Source organism: Octopus bimaculoides, chromosome 11 (genome assembly GCF_046866305.1).
Source record: "Octopus bimaculoides isolate indiv1 chromosome 11, ASM4686630v1, whole genome shotgun sequence".
NCBI lineage: Eukaryota > Metazoa > Mollusca > Cephalopoda > Octopoda > Octopodidae > Octopus > Octopus bimaculoides.
In genome coordinates, this window is record NC_142938.1 from 40,874,042 (window position 1) to 40,897,444 (window position 23,403).

The 23,403-nt window shown below is 35.5% G+C and overlaps 1 protein-coding gene across 3 annotated transcripts in view; it reads right to left on the reverse strand.

Moving 5' to 3' along the window:
• The window catches only part of LOC106870516 (uncharacterized), a 32,716-nt gene extending 9,425 nt beyond the window's left edge, over positions 1 to 23,291 (reverse strand). Inside the window, exons 1-9 of one of the 3 annotated variants that reach the window (XM_089359851.1) lie at positions 23,155 to 23,291; positions 14,328 to 14,551; positions 11,406 to 11,563; positions 10,499 to 10,583; positions 8,644 to 8,773; positions 8,419 to 8,492; positions 3,478 to 3,679; positions 1,342 to 1,397; positions 667 to 780 (exon numbers count right to left, since the gene is read on the reverse strand). In XM_089359851.1, coding sequence (XP_089215977.1) covers positions 667 to 780; positions 1,342 to 1,397; positions 3,478 to 3,679; positions 8,419 to 8,492; positions 8,644 to 8,773; positions 10,499 to 10,583; positions 11,406 to 11,563; positions 14,328 to 14,551; positions 23,155 to 23,161 — 1,050 coding nt within the window. In that variant the 5' untranslated portion in view covers positions 23,162 to 23,291. The remainder of the gene's footprint in view (positions 1 to 666; positions 781 to 1,341; positions 1,398 to 3,477; positions 3,680 to 8,418; positions 8,493 to 8,643; positions 8,774 to 10,498; positions 10,584 to 11,405; positions 11,564 to 14,327; positions 14,552 to 23,154) is intronic. The other 2 variants (XM_089359852.1, XM_089359853.1) reach the window with 2 other exon arrangements.
• Positions 23,292 to 23,403: the final 112 nt, after the last annotated feature.

The following is a 23,403-nucleotide window of genomic DNA, read 5'->3' on the forward strand; positions in this document are numbered from 1 at the left end:
TGCAGAATGATTTATTTATTTTTATCAGAATACAAATCTTAATATCACCTTGTATCTATTCATTTTTACCAACACTATTCCCAGTGGAAATGGTTTTTATTTAAATTTGTGATAAACTACTGTTCATACAACTGATCCAAATGCCAATGTTCCTTCTTCACTCACTTGACAGTGCACATATTAATATAGGGCTTCGCAGTAAAAATTTCCTAAATTACTGGTAAATCTCATCAATTAACAGCATTTATTATTGTTATTGGTTTTAGTTACTTGTGAAGGATGAAGCCCATGCCAATACTGATTGGACAAATTTAATATTTTAGCACAGATGTAATTACAAAATAATTTTTAAAAAGTAGCAAATGAAGTCATCAACAAATATAACGATATGTCATGTAAATGGCATGTAAAAAGCACCCATTACACTTTTGGAGTGGTTAGCGTTAGGAAGGGCATCTAGCAGTAGAAACCATGCTAAATCAGACTGGAACGTGGTGCAGCTCTCCGGCTTACCAGTTCCAGTCAAACTGACTAATCCATGCCAGTATGGAAAGTGGATGTTAAATGATGATGATGATGGAAGTTTGCAAAAAAATATTTTAATAAACAAAAGGTAAAAAAAGCAAGCTAAGAAAATCATTCAAATCATTGAAGACAAGCAATTACCTGAGGCAACATTGGGTCACCAGTAAGAAGAGCTGGGTGCTTCAGTTTATATTCAGATATCAAACATGGAGTTTGAGTAACTGTAATAACCTCGCCAGGAGCAGATTCAGCAAACTAAAAATTTTATAGGAAACTGAATAAATAGCATATCAAACTAGTCTTTTTAAAGTGTATTTTAGAAATGTTTTCCTGTTGTTGATAAAAACAGGTAATTTATATGAAGTTTGCATTAGAAATGTAATGCTGTTGGCAACAGCCACAGACAACCTGACTTTAATTCACTATAACATGAATCTTAAATGAAGACTCCATCCTCTGATGCTCATAACAAGTCCTACAATGTCCTGTCCAGGACCGCCAGAGCTTACTGCCCAATGTTCAAGCCTGTTCACAATGTCAACGAGGGATACATTATAAAGTTCATCTGTTTACTCTATTTCCATACTGTACTGCTTGATGCTTGAAATTTTCAGCAATGTTATCATGATACTTAAACAAAAACTGAAATAGACAGGGTGGTTCAGAAGTTGTCATATAACAATCTTTTTATACCTTTCATAATCATGAGTTGTTTATGCATGAACATAGTGTAATTTTATATACTTGTACTGTTAGTAATATTACGACTATTATAACATTTCCAAGTAATATTAAGACAATTATAACATATCTTACCGTAGGATCATGAAGTACAACTTTTTGTTCTAAATTTAATTCTGGATTTGTAACTTCTATAGAAAGAGGAAAATATATTGAGAGACTATTACATAGTTACAGACATATTTTTATTTATTATTATGCCCCTCTATACAAAATATTAGAATTATATTAAAGTTAATCATAGCATACTCAAACTATTGTGTAGCAATAGTAGCTGAACAGAAAGTGTTAGTATCCTGGCTGAAGAATGGTGAATTTGTATTCTATCATTAATGTAATGCTGTGAGCAATATTCTGAATCGCATCAACATAAATAGTAAAAGAGAAGGTAAGAAAAGAGAGTACGGATTATCTATATATATAAAAGAGAGTGAGTGTGTGTGTGCACGCATGTTCCTTATGAATTTGGAAACTGAGTTGCTGATTTTGACACATGGGGTATCAAAAGATTCAGTAATCTTTCAGCTACCAAATATATTTTATTTTCATTTACACATTTTCTACATTACCTCAACAACCAGCTTTAGTTATTTGAAAGACACTGCTCTACAATGACCAGGTTTTATTAGAAAGAGAAAACAGTTTCTCACTTTCAATTTGAACTCTGTGAATAATGAAAATAATGTTTCTCTGAAATAGTCACATCTGCACTATAATAAAGAAAGCTACTTATCATCTATCTATATATATTGGTCATCCCATAAGTAATGGCTGTTTTTTCAATTGCATGAACTAAAAGTCAGAGGGGGACAGGATAAACTACCTGCATCAAGTTGCTATAAAAGCAGGTAGTAATTTTACCTTGTCCTTTTTCTTAATTCAAGTTTTGAAGAGTGCAGTTCGATTTTAACAGTTATTTTTTCAAAGCTATAATGGAAGTGACAAAGGAGCATATTCGGCATATTTTGCTTTATGAGTTCAATAAAGGCAACAATGCAACAGAGAGTGTGAGGAATATTAATGCAATATACGGGGATCAGACAATAAGAATAAGCCAGTCTCAACTGTGGTTCCAGAAATTCCAAGTAGGAAACTACAGCCTAGAAGACAAGCCTCATCCTGGAAGATTTGTAGAGCTTGACAAGGACGTCCTGCAAACTCTGTAACAAAATCCTGTCGTAACTGTTGAGGAACTAGCAAAGAAGCTTGGATTCGGTCATTCAAGTCAGCACTAGAAGAAAAACGACCATCTTTGGTTTCAAAACAAAAGGTGTTCTTCCATCAGCATAATGCTCGGCCACATACAGTGAGGATGACATTCCAAAGGCTGGAGTAGTTCTAATGGGAAACGATGCCCCATCTGATTATCATTTATTCTGCAGTCTTCAAAATCATTTGGACGGAAAAAATATGAATCCTATAGGCAAGGTCAGAACAGCAGTGGAGGAGTATTTTTTGTCATGAACAAGTGAATTTTGTAAGAAGGAGCCTTGCAAGTCTACCAGATAAATGGAAGAGTATTGTAGAAAATGAAAGAGAGTATATTTTAGATTCAAAAAGAACTTTATCTTAATTTTGAAAAAGTAAAAGTATAAAAAAACTGCATTATTTATGGGATGACCCAATACAAAGGCTACCAAATAAGCTATGTTTTTGGCACAACAACTATTTTTTCTTACTAAAATCACCTCAGAAAAGAGGTCAGGTCACACAATTTTGAGGTCATTTTTGGGCAATATCCTCACTTGCTAGTCACCTCTGTCCCATCTCTCCTGACACTCTTATGAAACTTCCCCTTATCCCCCTGCCCAACACCCTGTCCAATTCTCTGTATCACTTCACTTATATTCACACACTTCAGGAAGGGCATCTAGCCATAGAAACCATGCCAAAGCAGATAATACAGTTTGACACAGTCTACTGACTTGCAGCTCCTATCAAAATATCTAACCCATGCCAACATGGAAAATGGACATTAAATGATGATGATGATGAATTGAATGCAAAAGTCAGAATGCTAAATATTTATAAGTAAAAAATCTAAAACACACTAAATAACTTTTATCTAATGACAATAATCCCACCCACCTCCACCTCAATAACAGATTTCTTATGTGCCCATATAAAAATGAGACTATAGATTGTTAATTGGATGAATAGTAAATAGTGTAAAGAGTTTCAAAAGACAAAGAAACAGTCATTAGCACTCACCTGTTTCACAAGTTGGAGTCACAATACTAAAAGTATAGGTACCTACAACCAATCCATCATTGGGAAAGAAAATATTTAATGTATTGTCATTATCAGTTTCACAGGTGAAGTTGAAATCTGGAGAAAATTGGTTCCTTTCTGTGTCTATTACTGTCGAACAAGGTTTCATGGTGTTGTTTGAAGTACTTTCTATATCTGAAACCTTGAAACAATATAGAAAATATCCTATTAAAATATTAGTTAAAAATATTTATTTCTTTATATCCACAAGGGGCTAAACATAGAGGGGACAAACAAGGATAGACAAAGGGTTTTTCAGTTGATTCCATCAACCCCAGTGCATAACTGGTACTTATTTAATAGACCCCAAAAGGATGAAAGGCAAAGTCGATCTTAGTGGAATTTGAACTCAATGTAATGGCAGACAAAATACCGCTAAGCATTTCGCCCGGCGTGCTAATGATTCTGCCAGCTCACCGTTAAAAATATTGAAAACTAAGGCAACAGTAACAAAAACACAACTTTAAAAGACACTGATATTCTCCCATTATCTATTAGTTTACCATATGTGTTCTGTCAAAAATAACTGATTTATCATCTAGTATATATATATAAATGATAGTGTGTGTGTGTATATAATGACTAACGTATACATTTCCACAATTCTCAACTGATTTTCACGAAACTTTACACATACATTACTTATGCCCCAAGGATAGTCATGCACTATAACACTTTGCATAGAGCTCCTGTGTAAATGGACATAGTTTTTTTTTGTATGTAGGGTCTTCCATACCTTTTATAAAAGTGAAAGGATTTTGTCCATTTATTTGTTTATTTTGACTGCCTACCTGCAACGATAACACATGTGTTATGTCTCCAGTAATTTTCTGTAAATAAATGTTTAAAAAATCTTAGCTGTTATTTTTAGCACAAAATGTGGGTGAAGGTAAAGAATATGCACACCTGGTGTTTAGGGTCAGGATTAGGATTAGGGTTACACTGAAAATGGATGGTGTGTGTATTCTTTATCTCCACCTAACACGTTATGTCTCTGGTAATTTTCTTTCATGTAAATAAATATTAATTAAAAAATTTGCCAGCAAAATCTTATAAAATGACAATGTTCAAAAAGATGTACGTGTTTAAGTTATATATGAAAATAAGAGTGAACAAAATATGCTTAAAAAACAACTATATTTTGTAGTCCAGATCCATAATCAACTCCCAAAACACTTCAGTAGCTCTACTTTGCATTGCTTGCAAACTTATATGTTCTATAATCATTTAAGTGCAACAACCTCCACAATAACCAGATTTCAATTTGATTTTCTGTTCCTAGGTTAATCGGAAACATAGATTGCCATGCTACTCATAAACCTTCTCAGTAGTTCAATCATTTAGTGAAAAAAATACCACTAAAGCAACTTAAAATATCCAAAGGACAGGTGCATTTGCTAGTTCCTTCAATAAACTTTTAATTTTTGTTAAATTTGAACTAACAGTGGATTTTTAAACTTCAATCCAGGTTTTCCTTCTATTATGTATTACCACTGATATAACCATCATGTATTATCACTGATATAATAATTTTGTTTTAAAAATGTTATTTTAGTTTAAGTTAAAACAAAACAAAATATTGTTTATTACATATTTAGCCTCTTGCATTTTGAAACTGAACTATATATATCTTTTGACTAAAGACACAAGGCTGGAACTTATTTTATAGCCCCCAAAAGAATGAAAGGCAAAGTCAACCTCAACAGAATTTGAACTCAGAACATAAAGCCAGAAGAAATGCTGCTAAACATTTTGTCTGAATTGCTGAAGATTCTGCCAGCACACTGCCTTCTAAATTATATAATAACAAGCTTATTGTATATGGTGCTGAGTTGCACTACAATGAATATTTTCAGTTTAAAACCCATTTTCCCATAATCTGATTACAAGATATATAATAATTATTGCATCAAAATATACAATATATAATTTTAGAAACATCCATCCAGCAATGAGAAAAAAATACCCGTCAGTAATTCCCAGTTATGACAGGTGAAGAGTTAATTACTCTTCAAGTTTAATTGTGCAATTTTATAAACTAAGCCACTTACTAGTGTAGCACCACTCCAACCTGATGCAATCAGTATGTTAGCAACCAACTTTGAAACACCGATAATCTTCCTTAATCTTTTTTATAACATTGTTCTTACTAATCTTCTCTACTATTTTTACTTGTTTCAATCACTGCACTGTGGCTGTGCTGTGTACTGTTTATCAACTTCAGTACTTTGACTGGTGTTTATTTTATTTAACTTGGTGGGACATAACCAAATAGCACCAAGGTGTTTAGTCTGACATTCTACTGATTTTGCCATCTCCACATATATGTCTATATATCCAACAGGCTTCATCAACCAAATCTTACCCCAGAAGATTTGGTTGACCCATGGGTATAGCATAAGAAACAGCCCTAAGATTCCATACAATGGTGTCAGTCATATGATTGAAAACTGAACTTCTAAACTACATAGCCACTCTTCATTCAACAACCCCTCATAACTTCTTTCTTATGACTGCAAGATGCAAATATGTACACATCATTTTGAATTCACTTCTCAATGTTATTCAGGATATCTACAAATATACTACTATGAAATTCTTATCATCTCAACACAAGATTTGAAATAACTGCAGGAGAAAAAAAAATGTTCCTTACTGGCTTGGAATAGTGAAGTAGCTCTGTTAAACAAAAGCTAGATATATTTTTCATACTCTCATTCAACAATTACTTGATACATTTTATTTCATTTATAATTCTACTTCATTGTTCTTTTATCTTTTATTTGTTTCAGTTATTAAATTGCGACCATGCGGGGGCACTGCCTTGAAGAATTTTTAGCCAAATGAATTGACACCAATACTTTTTAATTTTTAAAGCCTGGTACTTATTCTATTAGTGTCTTTGCTGAACCACTGTTACAGAGACATAAATAAACCAACAGCAGTTGTCAAGCAGTGGAAGGAGACAAACACACACACATCATCATCGTTTAGCGTCCGTTTTCTATGCTAGCATGGGTTGGATGGTTCGACTTGGGTCTGGGAAGCCAGGAGGCTGCACCAGGCTCCAGTCTGATCTGGCAGTGTTTCTATAGATGGTTGCCCTTCGTAACACCAACCATTCTGTGAGTGTAGTGGATGCTTTTTACGTGCCACTGGCACAGGGGCCAGAGGAGGCTGGCAGTGGCCACAATCGGTTGGTGCTTTTTACATGCCACCAGCACGGAAGCCAGTCAAGGCGGCACTCGCATCAGCCATGTTCATTCTGATGGTGCTTTTTACCTGCCACCAGCACGGGTATCACAACTACAATTTCCATTTCATTTTCATTTTGATGTTGATGTACTTGACTCAATAGGTCTCCTCAAGCACAGCAGGTTGCCCTACAATCCAAGGTACTTTTGAATGGGCTGGGACTGGTTATGTGAAACTGGTGTAGGATACAGCCGTGAACTCTCTTTATTTGCCGGGTCTTTGCAGTCACAGCATATCTCCAGAAGTCTCGGTCTTTCAGCATTGCCTCTGTGAGGTCCAACGTTCGAAGGTCATGCTTCACTACCTCATCCTATGTATTCCTGGGTCTACCCCTACCCCGGATTCCTTCAACTGTCTGGGAGTGGCACTTCTTCACACAGCTCTCCTCATCCATCCATAGTACATGACCATACCAGTGCAAACGTCTCCCTTGCAAACTGCATACAATGCTTCTTATGTCCAACATTTCTCTCAGGGCGCTTACACCTTGTCGTGTGTACACACTGACATTACGCATGTCCTCCGCAGTCACGGCCCATGTTTCACTGCTGTGAAGCATGGCAGTTCGCACACATGCATCGTACAATCTAGCTTTCACTCTGAGCGAGAGGTCCTTTGTCACCAGTAGGGGTAGAAGTTTTCTAAACTTTGCCCAGGCTATTCTTATTCTAGTGGTAACACTCTCAGAGCATCCACCCCCACTACTAACTTGGTCACTTAGGTAGCGGAAGCTATCAACTACTTCTAGTTCTACACATATATATATAAATATATGACAGGCTTCTTTCAGTTACTGCCTTTCAAATTCACTCACAAGGTTTTGGTTGGCCCAAGGCTACAGCAGAAAGCACTTGCTCAAGGTGCCATGCAATTGGACTGAACCTGGTACCAAGTGGTTGGGAAGCAAACTTCTTATGACACATCCACACCTGTGCCTATTTAAATAAAACATTTTTTTAATGCATTCTCTGAAATATTCAAAGTTCTAAAAACTAAGAACTTTTAAAATTGTGATTCATCATCATCATCATTGTTTAACGTCTGTTTTCCATGCTGACATGGGTTGGATGGTTTGACTAGGAACTGGGCAAGCCAGGAGGCTGCACCAGGCTCTAATCTGATTTGGCAAGGTTTCTACAGCTGGATGACCTTCCTAACACCAACCACTCCAAGAGTGTAGTGGGTGCTTTTTACCTGCCACAGCACAGGAGCTAGTAGGGTGGCACTGGCATTGGCTACGTTCGGATGGTGCTTTTTACGTGTCATCGGCACAGAAGCCAATTGGGGCGAGGGGCTGGCATTGACCATGTTCAGCTGGTGCTTTTTACGTGCCACCAGCATGGGGAGCCAGTCAAGTGACACTGGCATTGATCCACACATGAATTGTACTTATTGTGTACCACCAGCACGGGTGTCAATCAGGTGACACAAACTTATTGGAGTGGTAGAAACAGCACAAATTTCTAGACTAAGTAACTGATCAATTTCTGGAGGCTGACTTTGCAATTCATCCTCAGAATCAATAAAATAAGTGCTACATTTTTAAGCAACAATGACCTTCTTCTAGAAATATGTGATGCCATGCTAATGTAAGAAAACATTGTTTCAAGAAATTTAAAATATTACCAAATCACAAGTTGATGAACATTCATTCTTCCACTGTTCATATGTATCATAACCCCACAAGGCTCTTCTTATATCTGCAATTGTACAATTATGTTGATTAGAACATCATTTGCAAGATATTACATACAAGAAACAATAATGCATCTAATTTCTGTGTAGATATAAGAAAAGCAAGAGACATGTAAGGAGCCATACAGTCAGAGTTACATACAAAAAAATAAATACCTTCTCTGCTGAGTCTGACAGTTAGGAACATTTTGGATAAGTCCACTGTTACTCTGAGCTCTTTGCAAACTTGGTTGATCATCTTCTCCAAGTATACAATATAACAAATGGCACGTTGCATGGTCACTACCTAAAATCAATTCAATATCATAAATGGGAAATGTTTGTTCAGTTTGGTTATAAAATGTCAAATATTTTAAAAGGACAATTACTATGAGATCATACAACAGCTACTGTGTTCCTAAATCTGCTCACTAATGGTTCCTACTAGTAGCACCCATTCCCCTAAAGGAATGGTGAACAATACATTAACTTTAAATTCAATTACAGTCACTACATGTATTACATAAGGGTATAAAAGTCGGGGAACACTGTAAGTATCCAAGTGTTTTGGATCATCAAATGTCCACTTTCCATGCTGGCATGGGTTAGACGGTTTGACTGGAACTGGTAAGCCAGGGAGCTGCACCAGGTTCCAATCTGATTTGGTGTGGCTTCTACAGCTGGATGTCCTTCTTAATGCCAACTACTCCAAGAGGGTAATGAGTGCTTTTTATGTGCCATTAATGACAACAGCAATGGCCATGACTACGATGTATAGCAAAAAAAGTTGCAAAACACTGGTTTAAACAATGCCAAAAATCTGATATCATTTGTGCTTCCTGATTGAGTGGCAGGAAAGGCATCCAGCTGTAAAAAGAATTACTTCAGTAAAAAAGCCACCACATCCATTCAAGGGAATAAAAGATGTTAAAAAAAAGAGTAAACAATATATCCCTCAGAGAGAGTCTACCAAATATTGAACCAATTAAGGGACTAGCCAATTGATAGCAGCATAATAGATAAGGCAATTAAGGACGTGAAGACAGGGAAAGCCCCTGGGCCCTCAGGAATCACTGCCGAGATTATTAAAATTTCCAGTGATGTAGGATACAGCTTAGTCACCCATATAGTTAATCAGGTTATTCAGGAAGGCACTATCCCCAATGACTGGTGTAGTAGTATTATAGTTAGCTGCTATAAGGGTAAAGGTGATGCCTTAGATAGACACAACTACAGAGGTAGACCAAGTCATGAAAGTTACTGAGAGGGTTATAGCTGTCAGTGCAGGTGCTACTTAAAAGCACCCAGTCTACACCGTAAATTGATTGGTGTTCAGAAGGGCATCCAGCTGTAAAAACCTTACCAAAACTGACTCACCTGTGCTTGTGTCACATAAAAAGCACCAAGTCCACTCTGCTGAGTGGTTAGTGTTAGGAAGGGCATCCAGCTGTAAAAATCCTGTCAAAACAATCACAGAAGTCTGGTGCAGGCTTCTGCCTGGCTGGCTTTTGTGAAACCATCCCACCCATGCTAGCATGGAAGGTGGACGTTAAACGATGATGACTTCTATAAAGCTGCTCTAGAAAGAAATTATGAGTTATCACCATCATTACCATTTTATCGTCCACTTTTCCCATTGGATTGGTCAGAGAGAATCTATTGAAGTGGATTTTCTACAATTGGATGCCCATCTTGTCTCCAACCCACACATATTTCCAAGTAAAGTAGTACTACCCCATGGCTAGGCATGCTTTCCCATAAGACTAGAAACAACTACTACACAATATCAAGTCAAGGAGATACACATACACATGTACAACATGCTTCTTTCAGTTTCCATCTACCAAATTTATTCACAACACTTTGGTCAGTCAGGTGGTAGAGTAGAAGAAACTTGCCCAAAGTTCCACACAGGGGAAGTGAACCAGAAACTACATGATTGGGGAGTGAACTTCTTAACTACAGTCATGAGTATTATTTTTAAATTTGTGAATATACAAGAAAAAAAGACAAAAAAATTCATATTCAAAACCTTAGTTCCTTTAGAATATTCTGAATATCCAGGTATTTGTTTATACAATTTATTCATTAATTCATTTAAAGTACGGTGACGAACTCTAGAAAGAGAGAGAGAAGAAAAATAAAGCAATATTACGAAATAGAATTTATTTCTTAAATTTTCAACATTACAAGGTAATAAATTATTGGTACATTATGAGTGTTTTTGCTTCAATGTTACATTGTACAACTGAATATATCTATAGATTTCAGCCATTTGTTTTATATACAGTATTTTCCTAGACAGAAAGAGGTGTTAGCCAGTCTAGTTTCACTCCTTTGTTGGGATTTCATCAGCAACTAAATACGTCTCTAACTGACTAGAGACACTGCTTATAAATCCACTATGACTTAGGGCCTTAAGTAAATTAGAAACACTGGTTTGTTTATATAACATTATTGGTAGCAAGTTCAATTAAAAAATAACTGGTGTACTAACATTAAATCTATATTGTACTATAGAATATATACAGAGATAGATTAAAATGACTACTCTCAACTGTTTATGGTCAAGCCAGAGGCAATGGAGACCTCCAGTGTTCTCAGCCACTTGACCATATCCCTACTCACCACTATCAGGGCAGAGATGGCTATTTGCAAGTGTGAGCCCCCATGAGTCAAAGTGACTGTTCCAGCACATCTCTCTCACCATTGTCCGGGGCAACACCTTTCCCATTTTGTCTGTTGGGACCACAAAGCAGTCTGAATTACAGGAAATCAAAAGGATCTGAGAATTTCATGGCTTAATTCTTTTTTTCTATTTCTTCTCTCCTTTCTTTTTTCTTTTGGTTCTCATTTAAATATTATTTTTCTTAATAGTAAATATCATGGTTATGTTAAAATAAAAGCAAACTAAATATAAAAAAAGGAAATAAGAATACCTTTCATTTTCTCTGTGCTTTTGCATCAGTTTCTGTGAAGATTTTTGTGCTTGTCTTTGTTTTGAATACTGATATTGGACATAATTTGAATGTGCATGTAGCACAACAGGAGACTCGAGGAGTGGGTAATTTCCACGGGGTCTTCGCTTTTTAGAAGACTAGAAAACATTTTGAATATAAAATATATAAAATTCTTTATATAAATAGTAATTTGTAAGAAGTTTTTACATTTCTAATTCAAAATAATTTAATTCTAATTTACTACAATTATTTTTTCAATGAAATAAATACACCAATTCTTTTCACACCAAACAAATCAATGAGGAGAGCCTCTACATGGTCACTTAACCTGCTAAAAATAACAGCTAAATTCACACACGCGTTACAATCTTAAGATTTAAAAAATGGACATATTGAATAACATGGCCTTGGGTTTCCTACTTATGGGGAAAACATAGGATAGTCACAACTGGAATGTTTTTCATCATAGGTATACCCAGAGCTGACCTGCAATGAATCAGTAAGAGATGATAAATGCAGGTAAGCTTTAATGAGATGTTTTCTTCTGAAGTCATTAATATTTTAATCAAAATGAAACTAAACTTATAAATAATATTTATTTTATCAATTTCACACACATATAAATGTGAGCATGCAAAAGTGGATGTTTCATTTATATATATATATATATATATATATATATAACAATTAGAAAATGGAGGATAATATGCTGAACCCAACTACTTGCAGACAGTGTATCCCGTTGAATTCATTAATTTAATTCATAGCAAAAGTGACAAAAAAAGGAGAAAAAGAAAGAAAGAACCAAAGCACAGGTGTCTATGGCAGACTATGTTATTTTGCCAACCTGGTTTACATATAGAAGTACAAAGTACATAAGGAGTTAGAGGATGAACAGAAGTTTAATCTTCATCCGATAATCACTCCGGAAAGGAATATTCGGATAGAATGGGGCTTGCTAAAACTAGGCCGAAACAGCTGTAAGATTAAATTTCTGTTCATCCTCTAACTCCTTATGTACTTTGTACTTCTATATGTAAACCAGGTTGGCAAAATAACATAGTCTGCCATAGACACCTGTGCTTTGGTTCTTTCTTTTTCTCCCTTTTTTTGTCACTTTTGCTATGAATTAAATTAATGAATTCAATGGGATACACCGCCTGCAAGTAGTTGGGTTCAGCATATTATCCTCCATTTTCTAATTGTTATACAAATTTGGGGTAAAACCTCCACTTTTACCCGCCCCCATTGATTGCACTTAGTATAGCACTAGTGTAGCAATAATTGGGTACCCTCCCAGCAGTATATTGGATAGATACTATCCCTTAGTGGGTTGAACCCCCAACCCCTAACTATATATATATATATATATATATATATATATATATATATATATATATAATGCTTTCGATATTTTCAACCAAGACATTACAACTGTATTTGTTCAAATGCTTCAATTATGTATATGTACATATATTTACTCAATTGCTTATATTTATCAATGGCTTCTCCCATTGTTTTGTTGCACTATTTTCTATCATTAATAGAACTGTTGGCATCTTTGAAAACCTGGATATGCTAGTGAGTTTATAAATCACACGTTTTTCCTAAATATTGCAAGTAACTAATTGCAAAAATATTTAGATAATATAAAAGACATTTAGCTGAAATAATTCTAATCATTTTCAAAACAATCTACCAAAGTCCCAGCACCAAACAAGAGCAATGCTTTCTGTAATTTCATCTAGGAACAGAGCAACCAGTGCTTATCAACTGTCATTCATGATAGAGTGACAACTTACAGTACTTTTAATGGGCATTAAAGAGTTGAGCTAGCTTATAGGGAATTGTGCATATATCATACACATGTGCATGTGAGTTGTTATTCATTTCTTTCATGCTTGCATGAGTTGGATGAATATGCCAAGGTGTTCATATTCAATATCATTTTCCAGTATGTGTGTGTGGGTCATATGTATATTGTGTGCGCATATGCATTAATTTACACAACTTTCAAATCCTGAGCAAGGTTCTATAAACAAGTTGCATAGATAATTTTTATTGTGCTTCCTTTTTTTTGTTTTGGCAATATACTGTCACTTATCTTAAAGTGTTGGATCATCCTATAAATAATGCGGTTTTTTTGACTGCATGAACTAAAAGTCAGAGGGGGACGGGATAATCTACCTGCATCAACTTGTTATAAAAGCAGGTAGTAATTTAATCTTATTCTCAGCACAACGTTTGAGGAGTGCAGTTCGATTTTAACAGTTATTTCTTCAAAGCTATAATGGAAGTGACAAAGGAGAATATTAGGCATATATTGCTTTATGAGTTGAATAAAGACAACAATGCTACAGAAAGTACAAGGAATATTAATGCAGTATATGGCGATTGAACAATAAGCATATAAGTCAGCGCTAGAAGACCATCTTTGGTTTCAAGACAAAAGGTGTTCTTCCATCAGGATAATGCTGAGCCACATGCAACAAGGATGACATTCCAAAGGCTGGAACAGTTTGAATGGGAAACGATGCACTACCCACCGTGTTCACAGGACATTGCTCCATCTGATTATCATTTATTCCTCAGTCTTCAAAATCATTTGGACAGTAAAAATATGAATTCTGTAGACAAGGTTAGAACAGTACTGGAGGAGTATTTTTCATTATGGACAAGTAAATTTTGGAAGAGGGGCCTTGCAAGTCTACCAGATAGAGGGAAGAGCATTGTAAAAAATGAAGGAGAATATATTTTAGATTAAAAAAGAACTTTATCTTAATTCTGAAAAATAAAAGCATAAAAAAACCGCATTATTTATGGGATGACCCAATATATATAGTGATGTGATAATTTGTTAACAATTAATGGAACACATTCTAAATCAAGGAATTATTTTACCTTTTTGAAGACATTCTTTTTAAAGTGCCTCAATTGATTGTTAGAAATACCATTAAACCTCTGTTTCTTAGAGTTAATAATTATCTCTTGTTCCTCAGTGCTGCTAGAACTAATTGCATGGATCTCACTGATATATTCTGGAACCTTTTGGTCTTCATGAATGAGATGTGGTTTAGCTTTAAATTCATCAAGGCACTGAAATGAAACTGAGGAAAGACTAATATCTGAAATGAGAAACATTTACAATTATAAGAGCTTGACATAATATACAAATTAGTATGAAAATAATGAAGTTAAATTTAAAGGGAGTAAAAAATGGCTCATAAAAAATTAAAGTATCGAGATCGTTGCCGGTGCCCCTGGACTGGCTCTTGTGCAGGTGGCACATAAAAGACACCATTTCGAGCGTGGCCATTTTCGTGCGGGTGACACGTAAAAGCACCCACTACACTCTCTGAGTGGTTGGCGTTAGGAAGGGCATCCAGCTGTAGAAACTCTGCCAAATTAGATTGGAGCCTGGTGTTGCCATCCGGTTTCACCACTCCTCAGTCAAATCGTCCGACCCATGCTAGCATGGAAGACGGACGTTAAACGATTTTCTGCTATTGACCCAATTGGTTATGTTGCCTTGAGACACAGGACTAAGGACTCAGTCTCATTGAGCACAAAGTACTCTCCCAAGTCAAGAGGACACTTTCATTTTAAGGATAACTTCTCTAATGCTATTGCTGCAATAAAATACACCCAGTACACTCAGTAATATAGTTGAGCTGGAAAGGTACAAATAAAAGTGGTTCTCTAAGCTATCTAGGGGATAGTAACTCCAAATAAGAACTGACTCAAACAATAATGACTTGTCCAACCAATACTAGCATGGAAAGTAAGTGTAATATGACCATAGTGATGATTATCATTATTTATATGGCTAAAATATTTGTTAGTCTTGTTGCAGATTGAAACTCAGGGATATATATTCCAAGTTTTCTGCAGTACAGTGCAGGTACTGTTACTGCAGTTTCAAATTTCTTGAACTCTCAACAGAATTTGTTTAACTCCATTAGTTGTGATGATGTAAAGATAAAGTTGTTGACTTTACAGAAAATGCTCCCCCACCCCCCACAATGATGTGTGCTAATTTGTTTACCAGTGTTACTTTGATGACATAATATATAAAGCCAGGGTATTCTTGGACTACAAACTGCCATTTTCACTGACAACTTTCCATTAGTAATTCCTTGGCATTTACTTTTGCTGATGTTTCCCCCAACAACTTGATCTTAGTTTGTCTAGGACCATTAGTTTCTATCAACAATTCTTTATTAATTTCATGAATTTGTTGACTCATAGACTAAAAAAAAGGACTTTAATTTGGTGTAAATACATATGATGAGCCTAGTGGTGGTCAAGCATTTTTTAAAAGTTCATTACATGAACATTTCTATTATCATTATACATTCACTTTCTATACAGGCACGAATTGGACAGATTGTTACTGCTCTTACATGGACGAGAGGACATCGCTCATGTGAGTTTCACTTCTGACATAACTTCTATGAATGGATGCCCTTCCTAACACCAACTACTTTACAGTATACAGTGTGCATTCTTTTTGTTTGACACCAGGGCTGGAGAGCAAGAAATGCTAAGGGGCTCTAGCTAGACCACTAAAGGTCTTCTCAAACTGACACTTAGAGTTCACTTGGTGCATGTTATTCTAACATCAAAGAAGATAGGGTTTAGAAACCAATGGATACCATGAATTGGATAGTGAGATTAAATTTAAAATTACTATTGCTATAACAATAGTCTTTATTTTGAAATTCTTATTGCTAACCTATTATCATAGATATCATTCATGAGTAAAACTGAAAGAAGTAAAAATTTGGAAAACTGAACTGAAAACTAAAGTTTGCAAAGTTGAAAGCAGCATGTTATACTCCAAAATTGTCAAAGTTAGTACAGACATTTTTTTAAAATTAAGTATACTAAAATACAATGAAAGCAACTTATTGTGATCACTCTGGACAGCCTTTTAGATAACAATATCCAGTTGACACTGCTTTTAGGACTCAACTCACTAATTTTGCTAATAACTTTCTCACAATATTAACCATGATTGTAATAAGCAGCTTCTACTGCATATTTGCATTAACAGATAATTTTGCTGCAGAATCAATCTCTGGAGAATATATACAAAATTCCTGAGAGCAAAGCACTGACTTCTGGAATGCTGAAAATGAAGACTGTCTTTAGAAGATTCTAACTTCAGATATGAAATAGAAGCAGGGCTTGTGTAATAAACATTATCAATGACTTATACTCAATGTATAAGCTTCATGTATTTGCCAGTAATCTGTGACTTGGTATGGTGGAGAATGCTCTCTCAAAGTGGTGGGTGTTAAAACACCTGAAAAATCAGGTGAGATAACTTACCTCTAATCCTATCCAGGAGTGATGGACATTGATATTTCGCCATTTTTGTGGCTTATCAACATCACATACTCAAACCGGATCAGAGATGAATCATATTGCCAGTAGCATGCTAACTGAGTGGGTATGCCCAAACACTGCAGCACTAGTGTAATAAGCATTATCAACCACATATATTTCATGTATATGCTTCACGTATTGCAAGTTGGCGTGGTGAAGAAGACTCTCTCAAAGTGCATATATACATGCATATATATAGTATATATATATAAATATATATACATATATGTATGTATGTATGTGTGTGTGTGTGTGTGTGTATATATATATATATATATGTATATATATATATATATCATCATCATCATCGTTTAACGTCCGCTTTCCATGCTAGCATGGGTTGGACGATTTGACTGAGGACTGGTGAACCGGATGGCTGCACCAGGCTCCAATCTGATCTGGCAGAGTTTCTACAGCAGGATGCCCTTCCTAACACCAACCACTCCAAGAGTGTAGTGGGTGCTTTTACGTGCCACCGGCACAAGGGCCAGTCAGGTGGTACTGGCAATGGTCACACTCAAAATGGTGTTTTTTACGTGCCACCTGCACAGGAGCCAGTCCAGCGGCACTGGCAACAACCTTGCTCAAATGTTTTTTTACATGCCACTGGCACAAGTGCCAGTAAGGCGACACTGGTAACAATCACGCTCATATATTGTGTGTGTGTGTGTGTGTGTGTGTGTGTGTGTGTGTATATATATATATATATATATATATATATATATATATATATATATATATATATATGTCATCATCATCATCATTTAATGTCCATTTTCCAGGCTGGCATATCATAGACGGTTTGACTGAGGTCTGGAGAGCCAGTGGCTGCACCAAGCTCCAATCTGATCTGGAAATATTTCTACAGTTGCATGCCCTTCCTAACGCCAACCACTCTGTGAGTGTAGCAGGTGCTTTTTACATTCTACTGGCACAGGACCCAGTCAGGCGGGCCTGGCATCGATCACATTCAGATAGTGCTTTTTACATGCCACCTGCATGGTTGCCAGTCAGGGAGTAGTGGCATCAGCCACGTTCAGATAGTGCTTTCTACATGCCACCATCACGAGAGCCAGTCAGTGGGTACTGGCATTGGCCACATTTGGATGGTACTTCTTACGTATCACCAGCATGGGAGCCAGTCAGGGGGCATTGGCCACAGCTATGATGTTGGTTTTACTTGACGCAGCAGGTCTCCTCAAGCACATCATATCGCATGACGCATCAGGGGTACTCTTAACTGGGCCAGACATGCATGGTTGCAATTTCACTTTTGTTGCCAGGTCTTCTCAATCACAGCATATCTCCAAAGGTTTCAGTCTCTTGTTATTTCCTCTGTGAAGCCCAATGTTCGAAGATTATGCTTCACCACTCATCCAATGTCTTCTTGAGTCTACCACTTCCACAGATTCCTTCCACATTTAGGGAGTAGCACTTCTTCATGCTACTAGCTTCATTTCTTTTAAGCCCATGAAAAGAAGAAGGCAGAAAAGGAGGCCAGGGCTGTCAAAAATATTAAGACAAACCCTAAAGCCTTCTATAGATATACAAAAGAAGCTGCTTCAGTACGGTACAAAATAGGGCCACTACTTGAAATGGCTCACGGACTGCAGACCTCCAGAGGATCAGTGAAATACTGAATGTGCAATACAAGAGTGCTTTCACAACTCCACTGGGACACTTGCAAGTAGCTATGCCTGAGTTCATTGGCTCCACAGATCTACACAGCATAATGGCAATTATTGAGCACCAGCATAGAGGAAACTGATATGATATCAGCCATTTGATGAGATGAGCTCAAACTCAGCAACAGGCCCTGACAGATTCCCAGCAATCCTCCTAAAGAAATGCAAAGGAGCTCTAGCTAGACCACTTCAGATTCTCTTTCAGAGCTTCCTCACAACAGGGAGACTTCCCCAAAAAGTTAAAGGAAGGCATTATATACCCTATCCATAAGGGAGATAACAGAGCAGACACTAAGAATTATAAACCTCTCTCGCTAATTTTTCATGTCGGCAAAGTCATGGAGCGCATTGTCATGAAGAAACTAATTGCGTTCCTTGGAGATAATGACTTACTTCCTGAAACCCAGCATGGCTTTCGCTCAGGCAGAAGCTACCTCACAGTTTTTGCAACACAATGCTAGTGCATATTTCAACTTCACATTTAAGAAAGCCTTCAACTGTTTTATAAATTTAAGCTTAAGCTTCACCGAGGTTTATTTTTGTTGTTAATTCACGCATTTAATTCTGTTATATGAAATTATTGTGCAATATATGACGACATGTTGTTTATACTCATGGACTTGTTGTTTATACCCAAGAAATGGACTTGCTGTTTATACCCAAGTAATGGACAACGCACAGAGTATAGATTATTTCTATAACATCATTCTCTGTTAGTAAATTTTTTTTCTCACAACAATTCAAAGGAATGTTAAAGATAATTTATTTTAATAACATGAACTGTCAGTATAGAGAATCAAATGAAAAAAAATGTAAAACAGTGCAAAGTTTTGTAATTAGTGGCAGGGTAAGGGTGAATATTTAAAAGAATTTGCAGCGTGTAAGATGTTTGTAATCAATTCCAGAACAAAGACTGTTAGTTTCACTGCAACATTTAAATTTCATTTGTGTCTACATATTTTCCTTCTTTGAAGCCACGAAAAACTCTGACAAAAATTCGTGCTGCATCTGTTTTGTCAGTGAACAAGTTGCGGTTTCAAAGTGACGAAAATATTGAGATTTAAATGTTGCTGTGAAACTAAGTTTTTCTTTTTTCATGTATGTCTTCTTGAATAGCTTACAAACATCTACACTGCAATTGTTTCTGTTAATACTATTATGCAGAAGACAGAATCAAAGAAATTTTGTGTGCAAATTTTTGTTTACATCTTTATTTATAGCATAGATAATTTTTCCTCTGAAATGCCGCCTTCAGCCTCCAGGACACATTGGTCGTCCCCAGGCTATAGTTGAAGACACTTACCCAAGGTGCCATGTAGTGGTACTGAACCTGGAACTGTGTGGTTGGGAAGAATATTCATTTTTGAGGGAAAAAAATTGGATCGTGTGAATTTTCCCGGCCCTCCTCCCCACATTCGTCATTTTTTTTTGTTTCATATTCGTTTAGTACACATTATTTTACACCTATTGCATTTGGCGGGGAGGGTTGCTGGGTGTCGAAGTCAGGTTAGTAGACCGTGTGAATTATCCGAGTCCGTATCCCCCACCCCGTCACAAAAATTGAAAAAAAAAATAAGGTTAATGTTTACAACTTAACCCGGAAACGAAAATCAGAAAAAAAAAATAGTGCAATGGGTGTAAAATAATGCGTAGGAAACGAATATGAAAAAAATGAGGGATCTATTTCAAAACGGAGGCACCAGTATTTTCTTAACAAAACACTAACGAAACACTTTGAAACTTGGGACACTGGTAGAATGTGTCATATAAAACAGCTTTTACTCTTAGTCTTCTTAACAAAAAAAACGTACATCGCAAGTTATTCCATGTTAAAGTTGTCGTATTTCTGTAATTTCAACCAATCACTGACGTCTATTCAGCTGAATAGAGTTACTGCTGGGCGGTCATAAAAATGTTATTCCCTGTGACATATTTCATCCGGTTTAATCGTAATTTATACGCATATATTGTTTATATAATAAATTACGCTGTGCGTATCTATGTGTGTAACAATTTTAGAGTTCGGATTCTAGAGTTAGGGTTAGTTTTAGGGTTAGGGTTAACAGTCTAGTTAGGGTTAGGGTTAGGGGATTAATACGATATACACCGTTACAGCGCTAACTGTTTTCAACTGAATAGACGTCAGTGATTAGTAGAAATTATCGAAATAAGACAATTTTTTACATGGAATAAATTCGAATACAAAAATTTTTTTCTGTTCTATAACACAAAATAGATAAGTATACGAAGTTTGAAAGTCTTTCGTTCCCAAAAACACTACATAAAACATAAATGAAAACTGGTGCCCCCGTTTTGAAATAGATCCAAAATGAGTACGATGGAAGGGTTAAAAAAGCGTAAAAATAATTGAAGATAAAATGAAACAAAATTAAAACCAAAACATTAAAAATTATTGAAAGTGGGCAGAAATAAGCACTACGTAGTGTAGTAGTACTACGCTAGGGTATCTGTAGAAAGTTGAATGTGATTTCGGAATATAACGAGGTAAAACTTCGATCTTGGGAATTTTCCGAAAGTCCTCTCTGCACCTCAAAATTTCCCCCACAAATTACTTTATAATCGTAATGCATGCCGTTTAAAAGTTATTTAAACAAAATTTCAAAAAAAAAAAAGATTTTCCTATAAAAGTTACAAAGGAAAAACTCGGATCTTGTGAATTTTCCGAAGTCCTCTACCCACCCCCTTGGAAAAGATTTTCCCTACAAATTTCTTCATAATCCTAATGTATGCCGTTTGAAAAGTACTTCTATAAAATTTCATTGAAAAAAACCCCATTTTCCTAAAAGTTATGACGGAAAAACTCTGATCTTGTGAATTTTCCGAGGTCCTCTCATCACCCTCCCGTTGCTTTACGCGCATTTCTTTTATTCGTTTCCTACACATTATTTACACCCATTGCACTAGATTTTTTTTATGAATTTCGTTTCCGAGTCAAGTTGTAAACATTAACCAAAAATAGTGTACTAGGTGTAAAATAATGTGTAGAAAACGAATATGAAGAAAAAAAATTGCACCGACTGACGGGGAAGTGGTGAGAGGACTCGGAACACTCCCGATGTGAATTTTCCGAGTCCCCCCCCCCCGTTCGCCAGCGCGCATTTTGTTTTCATATTCGTTTACTACATATTGTTTTACACCTATTACACAAAGTTTTTTTCATTTTTCGCTCAGGTCAAAACTGGAAGTTAACTGTTGCCTTTATGTTTAGCCCTCTGCGGGCAATAAAGAAATCGACTTGTAACCACAGCAGACATTGTCTTTCCTCTTTCAAGAACCAAATATTTGTAATTATCATCCACAAACTAAGTTTAATAAAAAATATTATTTGAATGAAAATATAAGAATGAGATGAATATTGTAATATACACATAAAATTATTTCATTAGAACTGAAATAAAGAGATTTTTCTTTAGTTCCTTGCAAGATAATTTTTTAAAATTTAAATAAGGCAATAAACGTTTATGAAATTTTGAAACACTGGTGAATTCAGTCTATTTGAAATACTGATGAATTCAGTCAAATAAAAAATGAATTACGTAAAAATAAAAAGAGCTCAATTCAAGAAGTCCAATCGGCTGGTAGCGCGCCAATTGCAAAAAGGAGACATTTTGATAATGCTGTTTATAAAATTATTGTTCGTTGACTAATTTCGTAAGAAAATTACATGTTGGGGTTATATGTTGATTAAAGGGGTTACTTTTTTAGCAATGAAAGTCACAAACATTTTTTTGATATTGCATTCGGTAAGGGAGATTTTGGATGACCTGATGACCTTTCCTCATACAAATCTCTGACAAAATTTCCTTTACCTCATCTTCTGACTTCTCTCTCTTAAGACTACGTATTCTTGTACATAATAAAATACAAAAACGATTAAAATATTTTTTTTTCGTAGAATAGCTACATGAAATAATGAAAGCATCTAAGTATGGTATTCGTTCACTTTCTACAATTAAAATAACCTAGGTCATGAGTGCTTTCATTAATGGTTTCAGCAATTGTTAAGTAAATCATGAAAACCTTTTCTTTTGCTGATATATTAATTAATGGAAAGCATCCGAGTTTGATTTTTCTTTCAATTCCAGTGAAGGAAATAACTTTAGTGATAAACGTTTCAGTATTCCATTCTTTTCCTCAATGCTTTCAACTCCAAAGACGACGAGGTATATAAATATACGAGTATATCTACTTCGTTTACATTTTGAACTCCATAAATTATTTTGCTTGCATTTGTTATTACCTTTTCATCCTTAAGAAATTTTAAAACAGCTTGTCAAATTTGTAGAAAATGAATTAGTACAATACGTTCTAGGTTTCTACAATTAGAGCCAATTATTATATAATTGATTACGATAAAAAAAATTTCTTTAATTCATTGACTGGACTAAAATATATCTGGAAGTAAAATTGTAGAACCAATGAAACCATTACAAAATGCGGCTTTAAGGTTTTCAAAGAAAGTCATAATTATAAAAAATCTCATCTTTAAGGAATCAAATGAAAACTACTTGTATTTGAAAATATTCCTTATAAAAACTTTGTCCGCAATTAAAATGATAAGGAGAGTTTTGTTGTTGCAGTTGCTCATTATAATAAAAAGAACTTATCCACAATCAAAGTCAACAACTTACCTTCCATTGTTTTTCTTTTCTGCCGCCAATTAATCTCGTCGATTGAGCGGAAAATCACCAGCTTCAATTTTTTCTCTTATTTTTAATATTTTTCTACGATATTTTTGTTTAAGTAATTAAATTTTGAAAAATTTTTAATGATTAAGAGTATTTTCAATTTTTAAATCTGTAGTCGGAAACATACGATTTTTTACTTGCAATTTATGGTTTAGCATTCCAATTTGCTCGAAAATTGTGAAATTAAAATTT